This window comes from Hemitrygon akajei, chromosome 6, assembly GCF_048418815.1.
Source record: "Hemitrygon akajei chromosome 6, sHemAka1.3, whole genome shotgun sequence".
Taxonomy (NCBI): domain Eukaryota; kingdom Metazoa; phylum Chordata; class Chondrichthyes; order Myliobatiformes; family Dasyatidae; genus Hemitrygon; species Hemitrygon akajei.
The window spans coordinates 39452963-39471540 of NC_133129.1; the positions used below are offsets into that span (position 1 = coordinate 39452963).

The window sequence follows — 18578 nt, forward strand, 5'->3', positions numbered from 1 at the left end:
TCTTGCACTGAATGTGCAAGAAGGTTTGCATGAAACCTTAGATGGTGGGAGAGAGGGAATCTTCTTTTGTAATGTCTTCCCCCAAATTTTGCCCAGAATGCCACTTTGCATTCCCTTTTCAGGCAGGTTAAAGTACCTGAGATTTTCTCTGCTTTGATACTTCCAAAGGTTAAGCAATATTTCTTCCAGCTGTGAAGTTTGGGATTGCTGCATATAAGATTCATCTTCTGAATTTAATTACTAATGGTGATTTTGTGCTGTTTCATGCTCCTACTGTGTTCTTGCGTTGCTGTTGGTAGGTTGGCGATTAGTTGCTATGGTTGCTGAGAGGGGAATTTTGCAGTGAGGGGGAAGGGTGGATATAATGCAGTCTAGAGCTGTTCTTCAGATTGAAGTGATGTTTGTGCCTGACTGCTGTTATGTTTAAATGCACGCAGTATACAGAATAAGTTAGAGATTGGCAGGTATGGTGGTGTGAGCATCACTGAGTCAGGGCTGAAAAAAGATCATAGTTAGGAGCTTAACATCAAAGGGTACGCACTGTATCAGTAAGACAGGCAGGTAGGCAGAGTGGGTGGTTTAAAAAAAAAATGAAATCAAATCCTTAGGAAGAGGTGATATAGGATCAGAAGATGGTTAGAGTTAAGAAAACTGCAAGTGTGAAAAGACCCTGATGGAAGTTATATACAGGTTTCGAACAGTAGTCAGGATGTGGGCTACAAATTACAACTGGAGAAAAAAAAGGTCATGTAAATAGGGCAATGTTGCGATAGTTGTGGAGGATTTCAATATGCAGGTAGATTGGGAAAATCAGGATAGTGCTGGATCCCAAGAGAGGGAATTTTGTAGAATGCCTATGAGATGGTTTTTTAGAGTAGCTTGTGGCTCTAGCAAAAATTAGTGGGGAAGTAGAGGATTGGAAAGCTTTTAAAAACCATCAGAAGGCAACTAAAAATGCCATAAAGAGAGAAAGGATGAAATATGAAGGTTAGCTAGCCGATAATATAAAAGAGGATACAAAATGTTTTTCAGATGTATAAGGAGTAAAAGAGAGACGAGAGTGGATATCAGATTGCTGAAAGTGATGCTGTAAAGGTAGTAATGGGGGACAAAGAAGTGACGGATGAAATTATATTTTGCGTCAGTATTCACTCTGGAAAACACTAGTAGTATTCCAGAAGTTCTAGAGTATCAAGGTGCTGAAGCCAGTGTAGTTGCTATTACTAGGGGGATTAGTAGGAATTAGTAGTAGTAGGGATTACTTGGGAATCTGAAAAATCAAATGTAGATAAATCACCTGGACCAGATGGACTACACCCCATGGTTCTGAAAGAGATAGCTGAAAAGATTGTGGAGGCATTTGTAATAATCTTGTAAGAATCACTAGATTCTGGATTTGTTCCATATGACTGGAAATACAGATACACCAGTGCAATGTGCGCATAAACGCTGGAGCTCTTTTCTGGAGTAGTCGAGCATATCACTTTAGTCACACACTGAACCCATGTTCTGTATGGAAGAACACCAGTCACAGTTCAAAATTCTCTTGAAGACCATCTTGAGTGAACTGGCTAATTCAGGAATACTGACACTTCCTCCTTAGAATTGTTTGTCTGCACAAAGCACTCCTTACAACAGGGTCTCTCCTTCAAACAGCATTCAGCAGACATCTTCCCTTGTGCCTTGCTCCGTAGCTCCTGCCAAAAGACCCCAAACCAGACTACTGACCGTCCGAAATCTCATACCACTGAGCTGAAAGTTACAACACATATCGAGACAATGCAGATTGACTGACACAACTGTCCTAATTTGGACGACGTGGCTCCTTAGCTTTAGCTGAAGCTAAAACAGGACTCACTGCTTTTGCAGAAAATTGCTAAAATAAAAATACCTCAGCATAGTAGTAGAAATCTTAACCAAGGCAGCATACTGGCATGGATGGAAGATTGGGTGACTGGCAGGAAGCAAAATGTGGGAATAAGGAGGGCCCTTTCTAATTGGCTGCCAGTGTCTAGAGGTGTTTCACAGTCACCCAATCTTCTTTCCATGATTTGAATGACAGAATTGATGACTTTGTGGCCAAGTTTGCGGATGATATGAAGATAGGTGACGCGATAGGTGATGTTGAGGAAGTATAATATCTTGCAGAAGGGCTGAGACAGATTGGGAGAATAGGCATAGAAGTGGCAGATGGATATACTGTAGTGTAGGGAAATGCATGCATCGTCATGCATTTTGGTAGAAGGAATAAAGAAGTAGATTAATTTCTATATGGAGAAAGTTAAAAAATCAGAGGTACAAAGGGACATGGATGGAAGTTCTTGTGCAGGATTCAATAAGTTAACTTACAGATTGAATCGGGGCAAGGAAGGCAAATGCAATGTTGGCATTCATTTTGAGAGGACTAGAATATAAAAGCAAGAATATAATTCTGAGACTTTATACAACATTGGTCAGACTGCACTTGGAGGATTGTGAGCAGTTTTGAGCCCCTTATCCAAGAAAAGAAGTGCTGGCATTGGAGAGGGTCCAGAGGAAGTTCACAAAAATAATCCCAGGAATGAAAGAATTAAACGGTTCACGTCTGAGGAGCGTTTGATGGCTCTGGGTCTGTACTCACTGAAGTTTAGAAGAATTGGGGGGGTGGGGGTAGAAATCTCATTGAAACCTATGGAATATTGAAAGGTGTAGATAGAGTGGATATAGAGAGGGTGAGTCTAGGACCAGAAGGCACAAGCTCAATAGAGGGATGTCCATTTAGAACAGAGATTAGGAAAAATTTCTTTAGCTAGAGGATGGTGAATCTGTGGAATTCTTTGCCAAAGATGGCTGTGGGGGCCAATTTTTGGGTATATTTAAGGCAATGATAGGTTCTTGATTAATCAGGGCATCAAAGGTTACAGGGAGAAGGCAGGTGAATGTGGTTAAAAGGGATAATAAATCACCCATGATGGAATGGTGGAGCATACTTGACTGGCCGAATGGCTCAATTTGCTCCTATGTCTTATTGCCTTATCAATTAATTTCTTGCAATAGGATGCAGTCTAAAATGTGCATCATACATTGCAAATTATGTACATTCACCAATCTTTCAACAAAGATGATGGAAATTGCATTATGTTAATATGCTGTGACAGACTTAAAAAACTCCATTGCAATCATGAAACTGTTTGTTCTTCAGGAGTTTCTGATCCATAATTTGATGCGATGCTTTTTAGTGCAGCCTCTGAGAGGGTGTGGTGCGGGTTGGGGGAGAAGCACTGTTGTGGTTTCAGGTTGAAACCCTGCACATTGATTCATTCTGAATTGACTCAGTATTGCAGAAAGGCATTCCTTGGTTGCTTTCCCAATAGTCCACAAAGGCTAATTTGATCATTATTTATTTATTTCAAGCCATTAACTTGCACTGAATGGCTTTGGGACATGCATGTAGCTCCAAAGTACCAGTAATTTCACTCAATAATTAAGGCTGTAGCATTATCTGAAAGTGTTAGGAATGGAAAGGATGAGTCATTCTGTTGCCTTTATCTTGAATGCTATATGCTGTTTGTGTTTTCATTGGCTGAGTGAAGTAAATGAAGTTTGTGTTTGGACTTGCACTCTAGTCAGTGGAAAGGATGGAGGTCTGAGGTTAGGAATTCTTATCGAGGAAGATGGTCTATGGCAGGAGTTCCCAACCTGGGGAACCTGGGACCATTGTTCAATGGTATTGGTCCATGGCATAAAAAAGGTTGGGTGCCCCTGTTCTACTGTAAAGAGTATATTGGCTAGTGTGCTGTGAATGCGATTGTCCAAGAGTTACAGTGCCCTCAACATATTGGAACATTTGTGATCCATCTCTTAAAGGGTATAGAGTTTGCATGATCCAATAAGAGTTGGATGGTCCAGGCAAACATATTTGGTTTTCCCTGTGGAAATGGAATGTTCATGATCTAAGCCTGTTGATACAAGTGGTTTAGTAGATGTTGATATGAACTGAGTTTTGTAACCTTCTTCAGAAGCTCCTCTCCCCAACATGGCTGAGACGTGTGTCTGGCTACAGAAACTGGAGCCTTGCTGGATTAATCTGGACAACAGGGGACCTGATTGAAAACTCTGCCTTTCTCTGCTGACATCACCACACACGTCATTCACACTCTCTTGGTCTTTGCTGGTCTTGAACAAGATTTGAAATACAGCAAGTCCAGTTGACTAGTTCATTGGCGACACCAACGGGGAGCTGCTTGGTGTGTTGTTGTGCAGACCAGGCCCTCATGCCCGAGATTGCCTGTTGGAGTTGCCCCTCTTGGTGGAAGGCAAGCTGGATATGTTTGTCTGTAGCTGCACTGCCATGTGATGAGGACTGCTACATGCTTGTTCTTGAAGAAGAACGTGGCTCCAGGATGACATCCCATGCACCATAAATCTACAGGCAATGACACTCAGGGACTTGGGCTGTACATTGTGAAAATGATTTACTGTTATCATAATTGTGCTGTATGTGCTGTGTATACTGTAGGTACTGTGTGTTGCACCTTTGCCCTGGAGGAACGCTGTTTCGCTTGGCTGTATTCATGTGTATGGTTGAATGTTAATTAAACTTGAACCTGATTTCTCAGGACAGAGAATAAGTTGCTTCCATTTGAGTCCTCTAGTTGCTAAGGTGACTGATGAAGCCAATGTGGACAGACATATTTTGAGACAAGTAGGACAAGAAATACTTGGGCAGTAAGTTTGGGAGGTAGTAAGCTCTTTCTGTGTTATTCTTTTGGTATTCCAGTGCACTCAAGGCACATACACTTGAGGTTTTCAATGCAGCCGTCAATTTAAATGGTCACTGGCCAGGGATTCCAGCACTCTTATCCAGGAAATACTCTGATTTTCCTCTGTCCTCCTGGCAATCTTTTATGATTTGGCTTGGGACAGAGTTTGGCTTTGGACGTCTGGTTAAGCCACGTGAACAGCTGACTGGCCGAAATGTTGGGGGTGTGTCCCTGGGAGTGGATGTTCATAGAGATGTATATTTAAAATTTTTTATTTAGTGATCTACAACACAGTAACAGGCCCTTCTGGAACAGCGAGCCCGTGCAATCCAACTACACACATTACCTACTAATCTACATACCTACTTCGGAATGTGGGCTGTGGGAAGTAGCCCGAACCTATGTGGAGGAAACCTATGCGGACATGGGAAGAATGCACAAACTCCTTACAAACAGCAGTGGATTTAACCTGGGTTGCTGATGCTTTAATTTAACTAATCACCATGCTACTGTGCTGTCCGACAGAAAAGAAAACTTTTGGCCAGATTATAATGTGTTCAAAGCAACAAGCACAACACGCTGGAGGAACTCAGCAGGTCAGGCAGCATCCGTGGAAACGAGCAGTCAGGATGAAGGATCTCGGCCCAAAACATTGACTGCTCGTTTCCATGGATGCTGTCCGACCTGTTGAGTTCCTCTAGCGTGTTGCTTTGACCCCAGCATCTGCAGTGTATTTTGTGTTTATAATGTGTGTTCACTGATCCTTGCTGCAACAATTATAAGAAAGGTGGACTTGGACTTTGTAGAATGGAAGGTTAATAAGGGCTGATTTAAGACCATTGGAATTCAGCAGTGAATAGAAAGAAAGTACATTTTTAGAGGTGGATGGAATACTTGTCCATATATTCACGAGACTGGGTTTGCAGTATAAACTGTAAAGGTCTTGTGGATGGGGCTTTGAATCCTGCAAGGGGAATAATATTTCACCAGGTTGGCTTGCTCTGGCTGCTTGAACTGGGCAGTTTGTGCTAACGTGAGTTTGTGGGTAAAAGTTATCATTTAGCTCTTCTTATTGTTGCTGTTCTTACTGTGGACGGAGCAAAGGAAACATTCTGTTGGGACTGGAATCAAATTTTCCCTTTGAGTCCCACTTTCAGGAATCCACTACGGGCTCTTCCATTAGTCTGGACTGTATTAATGTCTGAGAACGTTTGCCTCCAGGAATAAATTGAGATATTTGATCAGTATGCTGATTACTCTTTCAGCGTCACCAGCCAGATGCTAGTCCCTCTACGGTTCACCTAATTTCCTTTATTCCAAGAGATTGAGGCAGATCATCGCAACGTGTGGCTGGACCTGCAGCTTATCCATGACATTTGTATTTATTGGTCAGAGATTTTATAGAACTAAGTGTTGTATGAAATATCACCTCTGTTTCCAGATAGGAAGTCTGTGGGCATGCCATCTTTTTACTTCATGCTGGGACACATACTTTCTTATTAAATTAAGATTTTGCTTTCTTTCCCCCTTTCTCCCTCTCTGGTTTCCCTCTCCCCACTCTCCTCCCTCTCCCTTCTGACTCCCCTCTCCCTCTGCAATTCATGTTCATTTATTTTTGTTTGTATTTGTACAATTTGTTGTCTGTTGCACATTGGTTGTTTGCCATCTTTGTGTGCAGTTGTTCGTTAATTATATTGTGTTTCTTTGAAGTTACTGTGAATGCCTGCAAGAAAATGAATCTCGGGATAACATATGGTGCCATATACATTGATAATAAATTTATTTTGAACTTTTAACTTCCTCTCTCCCTTGCTTGCTTGAGCAAAGCGGTTACTCCCATTTGTGGGTGGATTACTCACCATCCACCTGGTGGTTGGGAGAATATACAACCTATGACACATTGTTAGAGGAGGAGGGAGAGGAAAGCTCTCAACAAGAGAGCAGATCTGCCCAGGATATTTGAGAAATAATTTTACCTGGTTCAGCAAAAAAAAACAGGGTATGAGATGTGCATCGCTGATGAAATCCTCACTGGAATCCGCCACCTGCTGGAACTTGGAGCCCAGCAGACACCACATTACACTGACCAACATGACGGTGATAGCAAACGATGTTCGTGCTTTGGGCTCTGTCCAGAGATATTTATATTGCCTTGCAGCCTACCACAGTCACATAAAAGAAGTGATTGGGCTACTCTAATTGTACAAATCCACAAGACTGTCTGCTCCTCCTTCCTTCAGTACATGTACGGGATCAGCTGAATTTATGTTGCAGACTCTGGCTGTTGTGTCCCTGTTGCAGTCTGTCCACTTCACCTGCAAAATGATGAACTGGACCTGCTGCAATCACAAAGGAACCTGACCTTTGACTGGAGTTAGCCACGTATCCTCATTATGTATGTTGGTGCTTTGCTGCAAAGGCCCAGCAAGTGAAGGACTTGGTTAACCTTGGCTCACTGTTGGAGTCATTGAGGGGAGCCCGCAGTAGGAAATCCATGTGAAATTGTGGCTGATGAACTGGGAAAATTCCTTATTGCAATCTTATTGCGGGTCCTTCCCCGATTGCCAGGATGAAAAGGATTTCATTTCTGTTTACAAAGTACAGAGCTTGTGTTTTTTTAAAAAAACATTTATTGCTGCTTCAGTTCTGCTTTCATGTAGCAATCACCTTGTTTGCTGACCCACCTCTCTAATGTTCCCTCCCATAATTAAAGACAACTCATTCACTTTATAATTGCTGCATACTGTATAGTACTTTTGTATTTTTTTAAGCAATCATTGTTCTTCCATTTAAAATGGCCTTTTACTTTATAGCCGCAGGTCATTTCCACGAGAATTATTTTAACATTTTGAAATTAAAGTGAAGCCTCTTTAATGAGACTATGGTGGCTTCCTGTACGGTCTTGTAATCAGAGTTGGAGTATTTTCATTTTTCATTTGCCAGTTACTTCTGTTGATAGGAAAAATAAATAAAGATGGGGCACTGAGAACAGGGACGTTTAAGCAGATAGGTGAAATGGAAAGCTCGAGGCTTGCACCACCTGTGGGATGCCTGCAGCTGCGGGGGCCCTGGCTATGCAGGCAGCATTGGCTGCAATGCAATTGCACGTGAATTTCCTGCTCCCTGCTCCCCTCAATGATTCCAACAGCCAGCCAAGATTAACCACAAAAACCAAATAGTACTCGGGCAGCACATATTAGGGCTGTACCTCTGTGTCACTTTAATGGGCCTGTGACAGCTTGTGCTGCAAGAGATTGTTTCCACCTATCAACATGGTATTCAGACAGACAGACAGACACACTTTATTGATCCCGAGGGAAATCGGGTTTCGTTACAGCTGCACCAACCAAGAATAGTGAAGAAAAATAGCAATATAAAACCATAAATAATTAAATAATAAGTTAGTCATGCCAAGTGGAAATAAGTCCAGGACCAGCCTATTGGCACAGGGTGTCTGATACTCCGAGGGAGGAGTTGTAAAGTTTGATGGCCACAGGTAGGAATGACTTCGTATGATACTCAGTGTTACATCTTGGTGGAATGAGTCTCTGGCTGAATGTACTCCTGTGCCTAACCAGTACATTGTCGAGTGGATGGGAGTCATTGTCCCAAGATGGCATGCAAGTTGGACTGCATCCTCTTTTCAGACACCACCGTCAGAGAGAAGCTGATGAAATAAATTTATATTAATAGTTAAAAAAAAATTATCTCCATGTACCACCCTGTAATTATTTTAAGCAAGAGAACAAATGAAATAACCTATTTACTTAAAAGTCCCGATGAAGGTCTCAGCCTGAAACATTGATTGTTTATTCCCTTCCATAGATGCTTTCTATGTAATAACAATTGCTTGCTGGACCCAGGGCAGATCCTCTAAAATGATAACACAGACAAATTTAAAGTTGATGACCCCCTCCTCTTCTGATTTCCCCCAACGAGGACTGGCTCATGAACCTCCGCTTCCTTCGCCTGCAGCTCCATGGTCTTGCTGACACTGAGTGAGAGGTTGTCGTTGTGGCACCTCCCAGCCAGATTTTGCCTCCCTCTTATATTGTCACCACCATTGGTTCTGCCAATGACAGTGGCATCATCAGCAAACTTAAATGTGGCATTGGAGCTGTGCTTGGCCTCAGTCATAAGGACAGAGCGAGTACAGCAGGGGTCTGACCTTATTATCTAGGTAGTATATGGTAACATATATATACTTGGATAATACATTTACTTTGGTCTTTAATTCAGTGGGCTGATTAGCCTAGTTCTGCTTCTATGTCTTATGGAAGAGCAGGCTTAAGGGACTGAATGGTCTCCTGTTTCTAATTCCTACATCCAAATGTTCACTCAGATCTTCCACCGAGCGTCTACTTTTGGAAAAGATAACCTCCCTGGCCACTTATATAGCCGAGTGTAGAAGCAGCCCGGGATTCAGTACATCATCCAGCACACTAATTCTGCAGCTGTTGCTTTGCTCAACATTCCCTCTCCTCCACTTCGGTGCCTGTGGAATGGTTGCTCCTGGCCATCGTGCCGCATTGTCTGTTGGGCTTCAGGGGATACAATGTTGAATTTATCTGACACGTAACGGTTATAAATATCTGCTTCCATTTCCAGTGGTAGCCAGCTTGCCTGAACCAAACTGTAGTTTCCCCCCCCCCCCCAAACCACCTCTATAAATCTCTTTTTGATCTTCGCTGACTATGAGGAGCTCAAGAGCATTTTCAATTTACTTTATTGTACTATTGGCGTTTCATCAATTGTTCCAAAGTGGAGTATAATCTGCTTTTGAGGAATAGCCCTGTGCCCGTGCAGTAATTCCATGAGTGTGGTGATTGCAGTGGAAGTTCCCAGTAAGACACAGATGTAACAAAATTAATTTCAGCTGTTTGAAATTTGAAAGCCTAATAAATGGCTTCAGAGCTTGAGGCATGGCTTTCAAGAGTGTTTTCAAATACTGACTTTTAAAACAAGGTATTTTCAAAACAAGATCTGTATTTTCACTGTTGCCTGTATGCTAAGTTTGGGACAAAAACAAAACCTATTCTCTGTGTAATCAGAAGAATCCGGAGCATACAATATTTTTCTTGGCTTTTGCAGTTTCCGAAATTATATACATTAGCTTTTTTATTAACACAAGAGATTCGGCAGATGTGAGAAATCAAGAGTGTCTCTCTCTCTCTCTCTCTCTCTCTCTCTCTCCCTCTCCCTCTCCCTCTCCCTCTCCCTCTCCCTCTCCCTCTCCCTCTCCCTCTCCCTCTCCCTCTCCCTCTCCCTCTCCCTCTCCCTCTCCCTCTCCCTCTCCCTCTCCCTCTCCCTCTCCCTCTCCCTCTCCCTCTCCCTCTCCCCCTCCCTCTCCCCCTCCCCCTCCCTCTCCCCCTCCCTCCCTCCCTCTCCCCCTCCCTCCCTCCCTCTCCCCCTCCCTCTCCCCCTCCCTCCCTCCCTCTCTCTCTCCTCCCCCCCCACCCTGAAGGACTTCAGCAGATCAGGCAACATCTATGGAAAGGATAACGAGTTGATGTTTGAACAAAGACCCTTCAACAGGATCTTTCATCCTGATGAAGAGTCTCACCCCAAAACGTTGACTCTCTGCTCCTTTCCATGGATGCTGCTTGATCTTCTCAGTTCCTCCAGCACTTTGTGCATGCTAACTTTCTTATTGCCCTTTTTACTTTCTCTCATTCTCTTCCTTTGTTTTCAGTGTCAGCTTTTCATCTACCACACAGAAATTGTTTGCTTTACTTTTGCTTTCTGAGACGGATCATTACTCTAATTTATTCAAAAACTACGGAGTGTCTACTGAATGTACGTTGAACTTTCTTTTCACAAATTGAAATGAAGAAATATTAAGCACAGGGAGTTGGTACAGACTATCAACCAACTTTGCATACAGGGAAATATTGATGGAGTTTGATAACTGAAGACATTTCCACTGAGTGAAGTTAATCTGCTACTTGTCTGAGAAGGAAATTGATTCTTATTCCCCTCCAGTGTCCACAACTGCCCTACAGAATTCAGAGACACGACTGTATTTCAGTGCTATAGAAATATAAATTGTGGTTAAGATCTGATCTGTGAATGTGAAGTTCAAAGTTTTGAACTGTCCCAGAAACTGAATTTGGCAAGATGATGATCACTTGAATTAAGGGCTATATTACAGCAGTGGTAAATGTAGAGTTAAGTTTCAAACTGATTAGAACTATAATTATGGAACAGATGGAAAATATGATGGAATTGTAAGATAATTGTCCAGTGTTTTGCATTACTAAACAAACCGAGTAAGTTGATTAAGGTCGGTTATCATTGTTTATGCTGTAATTTTTTTCATGTTTTGGGGAAGAAGTTTCCTTGTGTGTTGTCAATGTTCTGGAGGATTTTGTTAAATTCTGATTTTATAAAAGCAGAGAAGCGTTTGGAAAAGCTCAGAGTACAATACCACAATTTGTGGTTTTGATGTACAGTACAGCTAATTAATGCTGAAGACCACTTCAAAATGGGATTGGAAGATAGAAAGAAATTTCATTGGAAGCCAATTATCTATCCTCCCTGCCATTTAGCTTTTGATGAGATGGTTAAAAATGTCTCTGAAATACTGTGAACTGGTCTCCAGGGAAAGCCCTTTTATTGTGTGCCGTGTTCCAGGAAACCCATCCTGCCATTTGCATGAAATAAATGAAATAAATAAATGACTCTTGCTTAAGGACCGACTGCATGAAGTTTATTTTCTGTTTCTATGTCAACAGGATTGCTACAATATCCATTTACACTTTAACAGAACCCTATTCCCTGTTATTGTTCAAAAAAGGTATTTGCATTTTTCAGCTGTACAAAACTGTTTTATGATCTTGTCACTTTGATTATAAACTAACCTTTGATCTGGTTGTCATATTCAAATACTGTGCTCTGAATGTTCTAGCATTTACCCCTCTCTTCTCTTCATCTGCCCTGGTGCCATTCCTCCTTTCCTTTCTCCCATGGTCCACTCTCCTCTTCTATCAGATTCCTCTTTCTTCAGCCCTTCACCTTTTCCACCTCTCTTCTCCCAGCTTCGCACTTCTCCCCTCCCCCCACCCGCCCAGCCTGCCAACCTCCCCTTGCCTCACCTCCTTAATCTGGCTTGTTCCTCCTTCCTTTCTGGTCCTGATGAAGGGCTTCGGCCTGGAACGTCAACTGTTTACTCCCCTCTATAGAAAATGCCTGACTGCTGAATTCCCCCAGCATTTTGTGTATCGCTCTTGATTTCTAGCATCTGCAGAATCTCTTGCGTTGCATATTGTGTTAAGTTTCTGGAATCTTCTGAGATTACTCCTCACAGTGAAAATGTGTTGTTGCTAGGAGCTAATCAAAACCTGGAGGTGGGGAGGAGGAAGTAGTGTTGGAACAGGCAGTCCTTGGAAATATAAGTAGCCACTTATGGAAATATTAAAGTTATTTATGATTTTATAAAAGTTGCACTTGCAAAAATCAATGTAGTTTCAGCCTGTCGGATCTGTGTAACGTAAAAATGCTACCACCTGCCAGTTACTGTGAAGTTCAAGGTGGAGGTATAATTTAATGGATGTGTGTCCCAGAGTATATGAAGGATTCATAAAGGATAGATTAAACCTAAGGTATGCTAATTAATAATGATTATCCTCCTTGCAGAAGGATACTAACCCACAGGAAATATGCCAATAAGATTGAAAGAGTGCAAGGGAACTTTACAGGGATGTTGACAGGACCTGAGTTATAGGGAAAGGTTGAATAGGTTAGGACTTTACTCCCTGGAGTATAGAAGAATGAGAGGAGATTTGACCGAATTATAAAAAATTATGAGGGGTATAGATGGGGTAGGGGGCCTCATGTGCCACCTAGGCACTAAGGGTTCAGACGACGACGATGATAGATGGGGTAAACGCAAGCAGCCTTTTCCACAGAGATTGGGTGAGACTGGAACTAGACATCATAGGTTAAGGATGAAAGCTGAAGTGTTTAAGGGGGACATGAGGAGGAATGTTCTTCACTCAGAGGGTTTTGTGAGTGTGGAAGTGATGGATGCAGGTTTGATTCCAACATTTAAGAGAAGGTTGGACAGGTACGCGGATGGGAGGAGTGTGGAGGGCTTTGGTCCTGTTGCAGGTTACTGGGACTAAGCAGATAAATAGTTTGGCACAGACTAGATGGGCCAAAGGGCATATTTCTGTGCTGTAGTGTTCTATGACTCTATGAGGAGGTTGGGTGACTGCCCGCCTAAAATTTTTAACCTAGCTCCTGCTCCCTTTCCAAATGCACAATTAGACACGTTGGGCTGGGTGGGAAAGTTTTAAAGTTTGCACAGCTCCTCAACTCAGTTTGAATACAGGCACACCCAGGGCTCATCCTCACAAGGAGCACTGCAGCAGAATCAAAACATGTGGGATGCATGCAAACAGCAATAGAGGGATATCTGTGATTAATATTTTATAACCACGTAATTGGATTTGGATCTGGTGTGCCAATCCTGGTTCAGTGCTCCCCTGCAATGTACCGTAATTACCTTTACCTGCTTGGAGTAGAGAGCAGGCTTTGTTATATAGAAGTTAGTCAAGGGCTTGTGGCATATTCAGGATTTGGATAGGGGGAAAATAAATGTAAATATAGTTTCAGAAAGTCAGATTTGTGTAGTTAATAAGAAATCTTTGTATAAATTGCAATTTTTAAAGTTTAAAAATAAGTAGTGGGGCTGGACAAAGTTTCTGATTTTCTGATTTATAAGAGTTTAATGGTTTAAGTGACTCCCTCTTGATTCCATGAAATGGTAAATCCCAAATAGATGATTTACCTTGGTGTTGCAACCAAACACCAAGATGTCTTAACTGCAAGCTGCGTGAGGTTCCTATGGACACTCGGTAATATTCTGGAGTAAGTGAGGTGTAACTGGAGATGGTTGTGGGCTCTTTGAAATAGAATAACAACCGAACTGGCAAGGACAATTTTTTTTTAAAAACACTGCAGTATCTGAAAGCTTGTTTAAGTTGGACTATAGTTTATGGCAAGCATTCAAAAAGCAGCAGCTCTCGAGTGATCTGGCAGCCTAAGGATGCTTTCCACCAAGGATCCGGAGGAGCTGTCTTCACTGAATGTGGAAGGCCCATCCCTTTTTCTGAAAGGGAACTGAAGTGTTCACTTCTGCATCATGTCCGACTCCAGCTTGTGGTCTGTTCTATCAAACATCACCGTGCCTCATTTCCTAAGCAGAGCCAGGTTACGAAGGTCCAAAAGGTAATTTGAAGCACTTTGTGTTTGATGCTGTTGACTTAATCCTTTTTCAGTTCTGCGATGTTTACAGCTGGCTCGCATTAATAGTCTATAATTTTGGAACTACCGTACTGAAATGTAATGTATACAGCAGCTACATATGGTAACCTGGCAATGTGAGCTGAAGTTTGACAATGTGTGAGTCAGCTTTACTGTATTGTAATCTGATAGCTGTTACATTGTAAACCTTCTGAACTGGGAATCTGTATTTGAAACATAAACAGCTGAACTGTAATGCTAAAGCAAAAAATTGCAAATGCTGAAAATTGGTAACAAAGACTGAAAATGCTACAGGTCAGACGGCACCTGTGAAGAGAGAAACAGGGTCAGTATTTAATTTCTGATTAGAAGTCATTACCATGAAATACTTTGTAGAAGCTGTATTTAACTATCTTGTGTTATGTTTTATAACTCCAAAACCTAAAACTAATTGAAAGAAAAACATGGAGCTGGGAGTAACGTGTCTACTCTTAGTTTTTACTTCAGTGAGACGCGTGCTTATGACATGGTGGCATAATGACACATGCCATTCATGTACTTTTACATATAACCCAACACAGATTATGTAAACAAAGAAACAATGCTTAATCGAATAAGGGAAGATCTGCAGATGCTGGAACTCCGAGCGACACACAAAATGCTGGGGGAACTCAGCAGGCCAGGCAGCATCTGCGGAAAAGAGTACAGTCGACGTTTCGGGCCAAAGCCCTTCGGTAGCACTGGAGAAAAAGGCTGAGGAGTAAACTTAGAAGGTGGGGGAAGGGGGGAGAAAAGCACAAGGTAATAGGCAAAACCTGGAGGTGGAAGGATGAAGTGAAGAGCTGGGAAGTTGAAAGAGACAGAAGGACATGGAAGAACGAAAAGCACCAGAGGGAGGTGATGTGCGGGAAGGGAGATAAGGTGAGACAGGGACAAGGGGATGAGAAATGGTGAAGGGGGTGGGGGCATTCCTGGAAGTTTGGGAAATCTATGTTCAGGCCATCAGGTTGGAGGTGTTGTTCCTCCAACCTAAATGTGGCCTCTTCACGTCAGTGGAGAAGTCCAAGGGTGGATATATTGGAATGGGAACTGGAATTAAAAAGGGTGGCCACTGGGAAATCCTGCTTGTTCTGGTGGGTGAAGTGTAGATGCTCGGCGAAGTGGTCTCCCAATCTACATTGATATATAGGAGGCCACACCAGGAGCACCGAGCACGGTATATGACTCCCAGAGACTCACAGCTGAAGTGTCGCCTCACCTGGAAGGACTGTTTGGGGCCCTGAGTGCGAGTGAGGGAGGAGGTGTAGGGGCAGGTGTAGCACTTGTTCCGCTTACAAGGATAAGCGCCAGGAGAGAGATCAGTGGGGAGGGGCAAATGGACAAGGGAGTCGCCTAGGGAGTGATCCCTGTGGAAAGCAGAAAGTGGGGGGGGGGGGGAAGATATGCCTGGTGGTGGGATCCCTTTGGAGGTGGCAGAAGTTTCACAGAATTATGTGCTGCATGTGCAGACTGGTGGTGTGGTAGGTGAGGACAAAAGGAACCCTATTCCTGGTAGGGTGGCAGGACGATGGGGGTAAGAGCAGATGTGTGTGAAATGGAAGAGATGTGGTTGAGGGCAGCGTTGATGATGGGGGAAGAGAAACCCCTTTCTTTGAAAAAGAAGGACTTCTCCCTCATTCTAGAATGAAAAGCTTCATCCTGAGAGCAGAGGTGGAGGAATTGTGAGAAGGGGATGGCAAGGTATACTCCAGGTAGCCGTGAGAGAACATTATATTTAATTGAATAATATATTTACAATATTACAAATATTATTGAAATAATAAATAGGCAACATCTTGTATTTATGGTTTCTTGTTTAGAACAAGCCATATAGTCTTAGATTGTACAGAATAGAAATGGACGCTCTAGTCTATATATCCATACCAATCTTTTTGCCTGCTTACACTAACTCCACTTGACTGCATTAGGTCCATATTTTTATGTTGTCTATTGAAGTACCTGTCTAAATATCTCTTAAACATGGTGGCTGTATTCTGATTCCACCATGTTTGCACTTTCCAAAATATACTATTTTGCCTTGTTGGGATTAACTTCCATCTACCATCACCTTGGCCAACTTTCCACCTGATATCTATCTTATTATAGACCTAGAGAACCTTAATTGCTATGTTCAACACCAACTTTCATGTCTTCCACAAATTTACAAATGATACTATGACATTCACATCCTCTGAGAAGCCATTACCCCAACAACTGGGAAACGACCAAAGAGGGCCCGCCCTTCATTATCTGCCTGCACTATGTCCTTCCTGGTGGTCACCCATCTCCTTTCGTCCTATATGTACAGTGTGACAGGAGTGCAGCTGACTGTACTATCTGTGGCATTTCAAGTATCCTAGATGCCCCAATTTGAGCCTAACTGTGGCTCTGATTGCTCCATAGTCTGACAGGAGCTGCAGCCAATTGTCTTCAGGGGCACTGGAGATGCCCCTGATCTCTCATATCCTTCTGTGAGGATGGGAGTGGGGTGGCAGGAAAGCATACCACTAGTTTAAAATCTTTTATCCCCAGTCCATGCAATTAAGAACAAGAAGAAAAACAGCCTGACCTGGTCTTCACCTATCCTCCTCTTTTTCCTTTAGTATCCTTCGGATTCTCCTTTCCCTCATCTTGTAAAGCCATCTTGTGGCCTTTTTTTTCTTTGCCTTCCTAATTTCTTCAAAATTGTACTCCTTGAGGGTCCTTAAGAAGAGCTACCTAAATAAGGCATACACCTTGTTTTTGTTAACCAGTATAGAAAAACATCAGTTTGCATTTCAACTGCAGGGTTTTTGACAAATGTTTCTGAGCTAGGGACGTGGAGACATGAGAAAGGTTGGTAAAGAAGGCACCAGCTTGCTTGTCCTCATTAGTCAGAGCACAGAATACAAGTGTTGCGTACATCACGTTCCATCTGTACAATTGGTGATTGGCTTACTGTTGCCAGGTGTACTGAGGTAAAGTGAAAAAGTGTTTGTTTGCAGGCATCCAGAAACATCGTTCCAAACATAAGTACATCAAGCTAGTACAAAAGGACAAAGTAGAATACAGCTAGTGAAGAAATCTGCAGATGCTGGAAATCTAAAGCAACACACAAAATGCTGGGAGGAACTCAGCAGGCCAGGCAGCATCTACAGAAAAGAGTCAACAGTTGATGTTTCAGGTTGAGACCCTTCTTTAGGAATGTTGTTTGCTTGTTTGCTCACACGATCTTGAAATGGAGACCATAAGAAAACAAAGCTTTCTAAATTTGCTAATTTTATATGAAGGGCTGCATATAACAGAACCAGACAAGCAAATGTAAGATCGCATTAACCCAACAAATTTTAAATCAGTATATAAAAATGATAGATGCAAGGAAATTAAAAGTAGCTCAAGCTATAGACAGCAGACAAATAAGACTAGTGGTGGATAGCCATAATCAACTGTGAAGCTTGAGGAAAGATTAGCATGATAGTTTCAGTGAGCTATCCATTGATGTAGCATGTGATGGTATTAAAGCAGCTACTTTGACAGTATAGCCAAAGGAATTTAATAATGATTATGTATAGTATGGCCCGACTTCATTAGGTGTTCTAAATAAAATTATAGCCATACTTCTAAGAGAGCCTTGAGAGTACAACAGTAGCAATTAGGCTACTGGCCCATGAGAAATTATTAAGGATGACACATTTATTTTCTCTGATGGGGAAAAAAATGGTTTGGAGACTTTGCATAAAATTGTTTTAATACCCCTTAATGATGTAAAACAGTGTTGTTGATCATCATAAAGCTGTTAGTGAAAGTCCCACAAAGATTGAGGTCTTTAAACACAAGACTTGCAGAACAGCATTGCAAGTTTCAATGTAATTTGCAGTGTCATTTTCAACATGCTGTTCTCTGATCTCTTGCAAGTTCTTGCAGCTGCCAATATTTAGACATGCAGCTATGATCCTGGAAGCCAGCACGTGAAGGGACATAGGAAAAAATGAAAAATGGCATTCTTTTTGCAGCAGACGAGATTTCCTATTTAACAAATGAGCATTCTATCTGACTGCATCACTGTCTCTCTGTCTGGCATGGGGGTGGGGTGGGGGGGGGTGAGGAGGCACTGCACAGGATCAAAGTAAGCTGCAGCAAGTCATGAACTCTATCAGCTCCATCATGAGCACTAGCCTCCCAGTATCCAGAATATCTTCAGGGAGCAATGCCTCAAAAAGGTGGTGTCCATCATTATGGACACCCATCCTCCAGGACATTCCTTCTTATTGCTACCATTTGGGAGGACGGCCATGTTCCGAAAGCATGTACTTAACGATTCAGGAATAGCTTCTTCCCCTCTGCCATCAGATTTCTGAGTGGACATTGAGCCCATGAACACTACCTCACTACTTCTTATTTTCCTCTTTTTGCACTACTTATTTAATTTTACATATATACATATATGGTTAGTAGTAGTCTCTCGAAGTCCGAGGAAGATGAATGTATTGCACAGTCAACGTCTGTGGGCACGCATATGACTTCTGAGGCCGAAGTCCGAAGTGCAGATGCAGTCGCAGATGGGGCAAGGAG

At 42.4% G+C, this 18578-nt stretch overlaps 1 protein-coding gene across 19 annotated transcripts in view; it reads left to right on the plus strand.

Annotated features, from left to right (window-relative positions):
• LOC140728981 (microtubule-associated serine/threonine-protein kinase 4-like) overlaps window positions 1-18578 on the plus strand; it is a 394808-nt gene that overhangs the window by 229318 nt on the left and 146912 nt on the right. For 2 of the 19 annotated variants that reach the window (XM_073048185.1, XM_073048186.1), the window contains exon 1: window positions 13559-13973. The exons of the other annotated variants lie outside the window; for them this stretch is intronic. In XM_073048185.1, the coding sequence (XP_072904286.1) occupies window positions 13888-13973 (86 nt within the window). In that variant the 5' untranslated portion in view covers window positions 13559-13887. Of the gene's footprint in view, window positions 1-13558; window positions 13974-18578 lie in introns of those variants that run through there. 19 annotated transcript variants of the gene reach the window in all.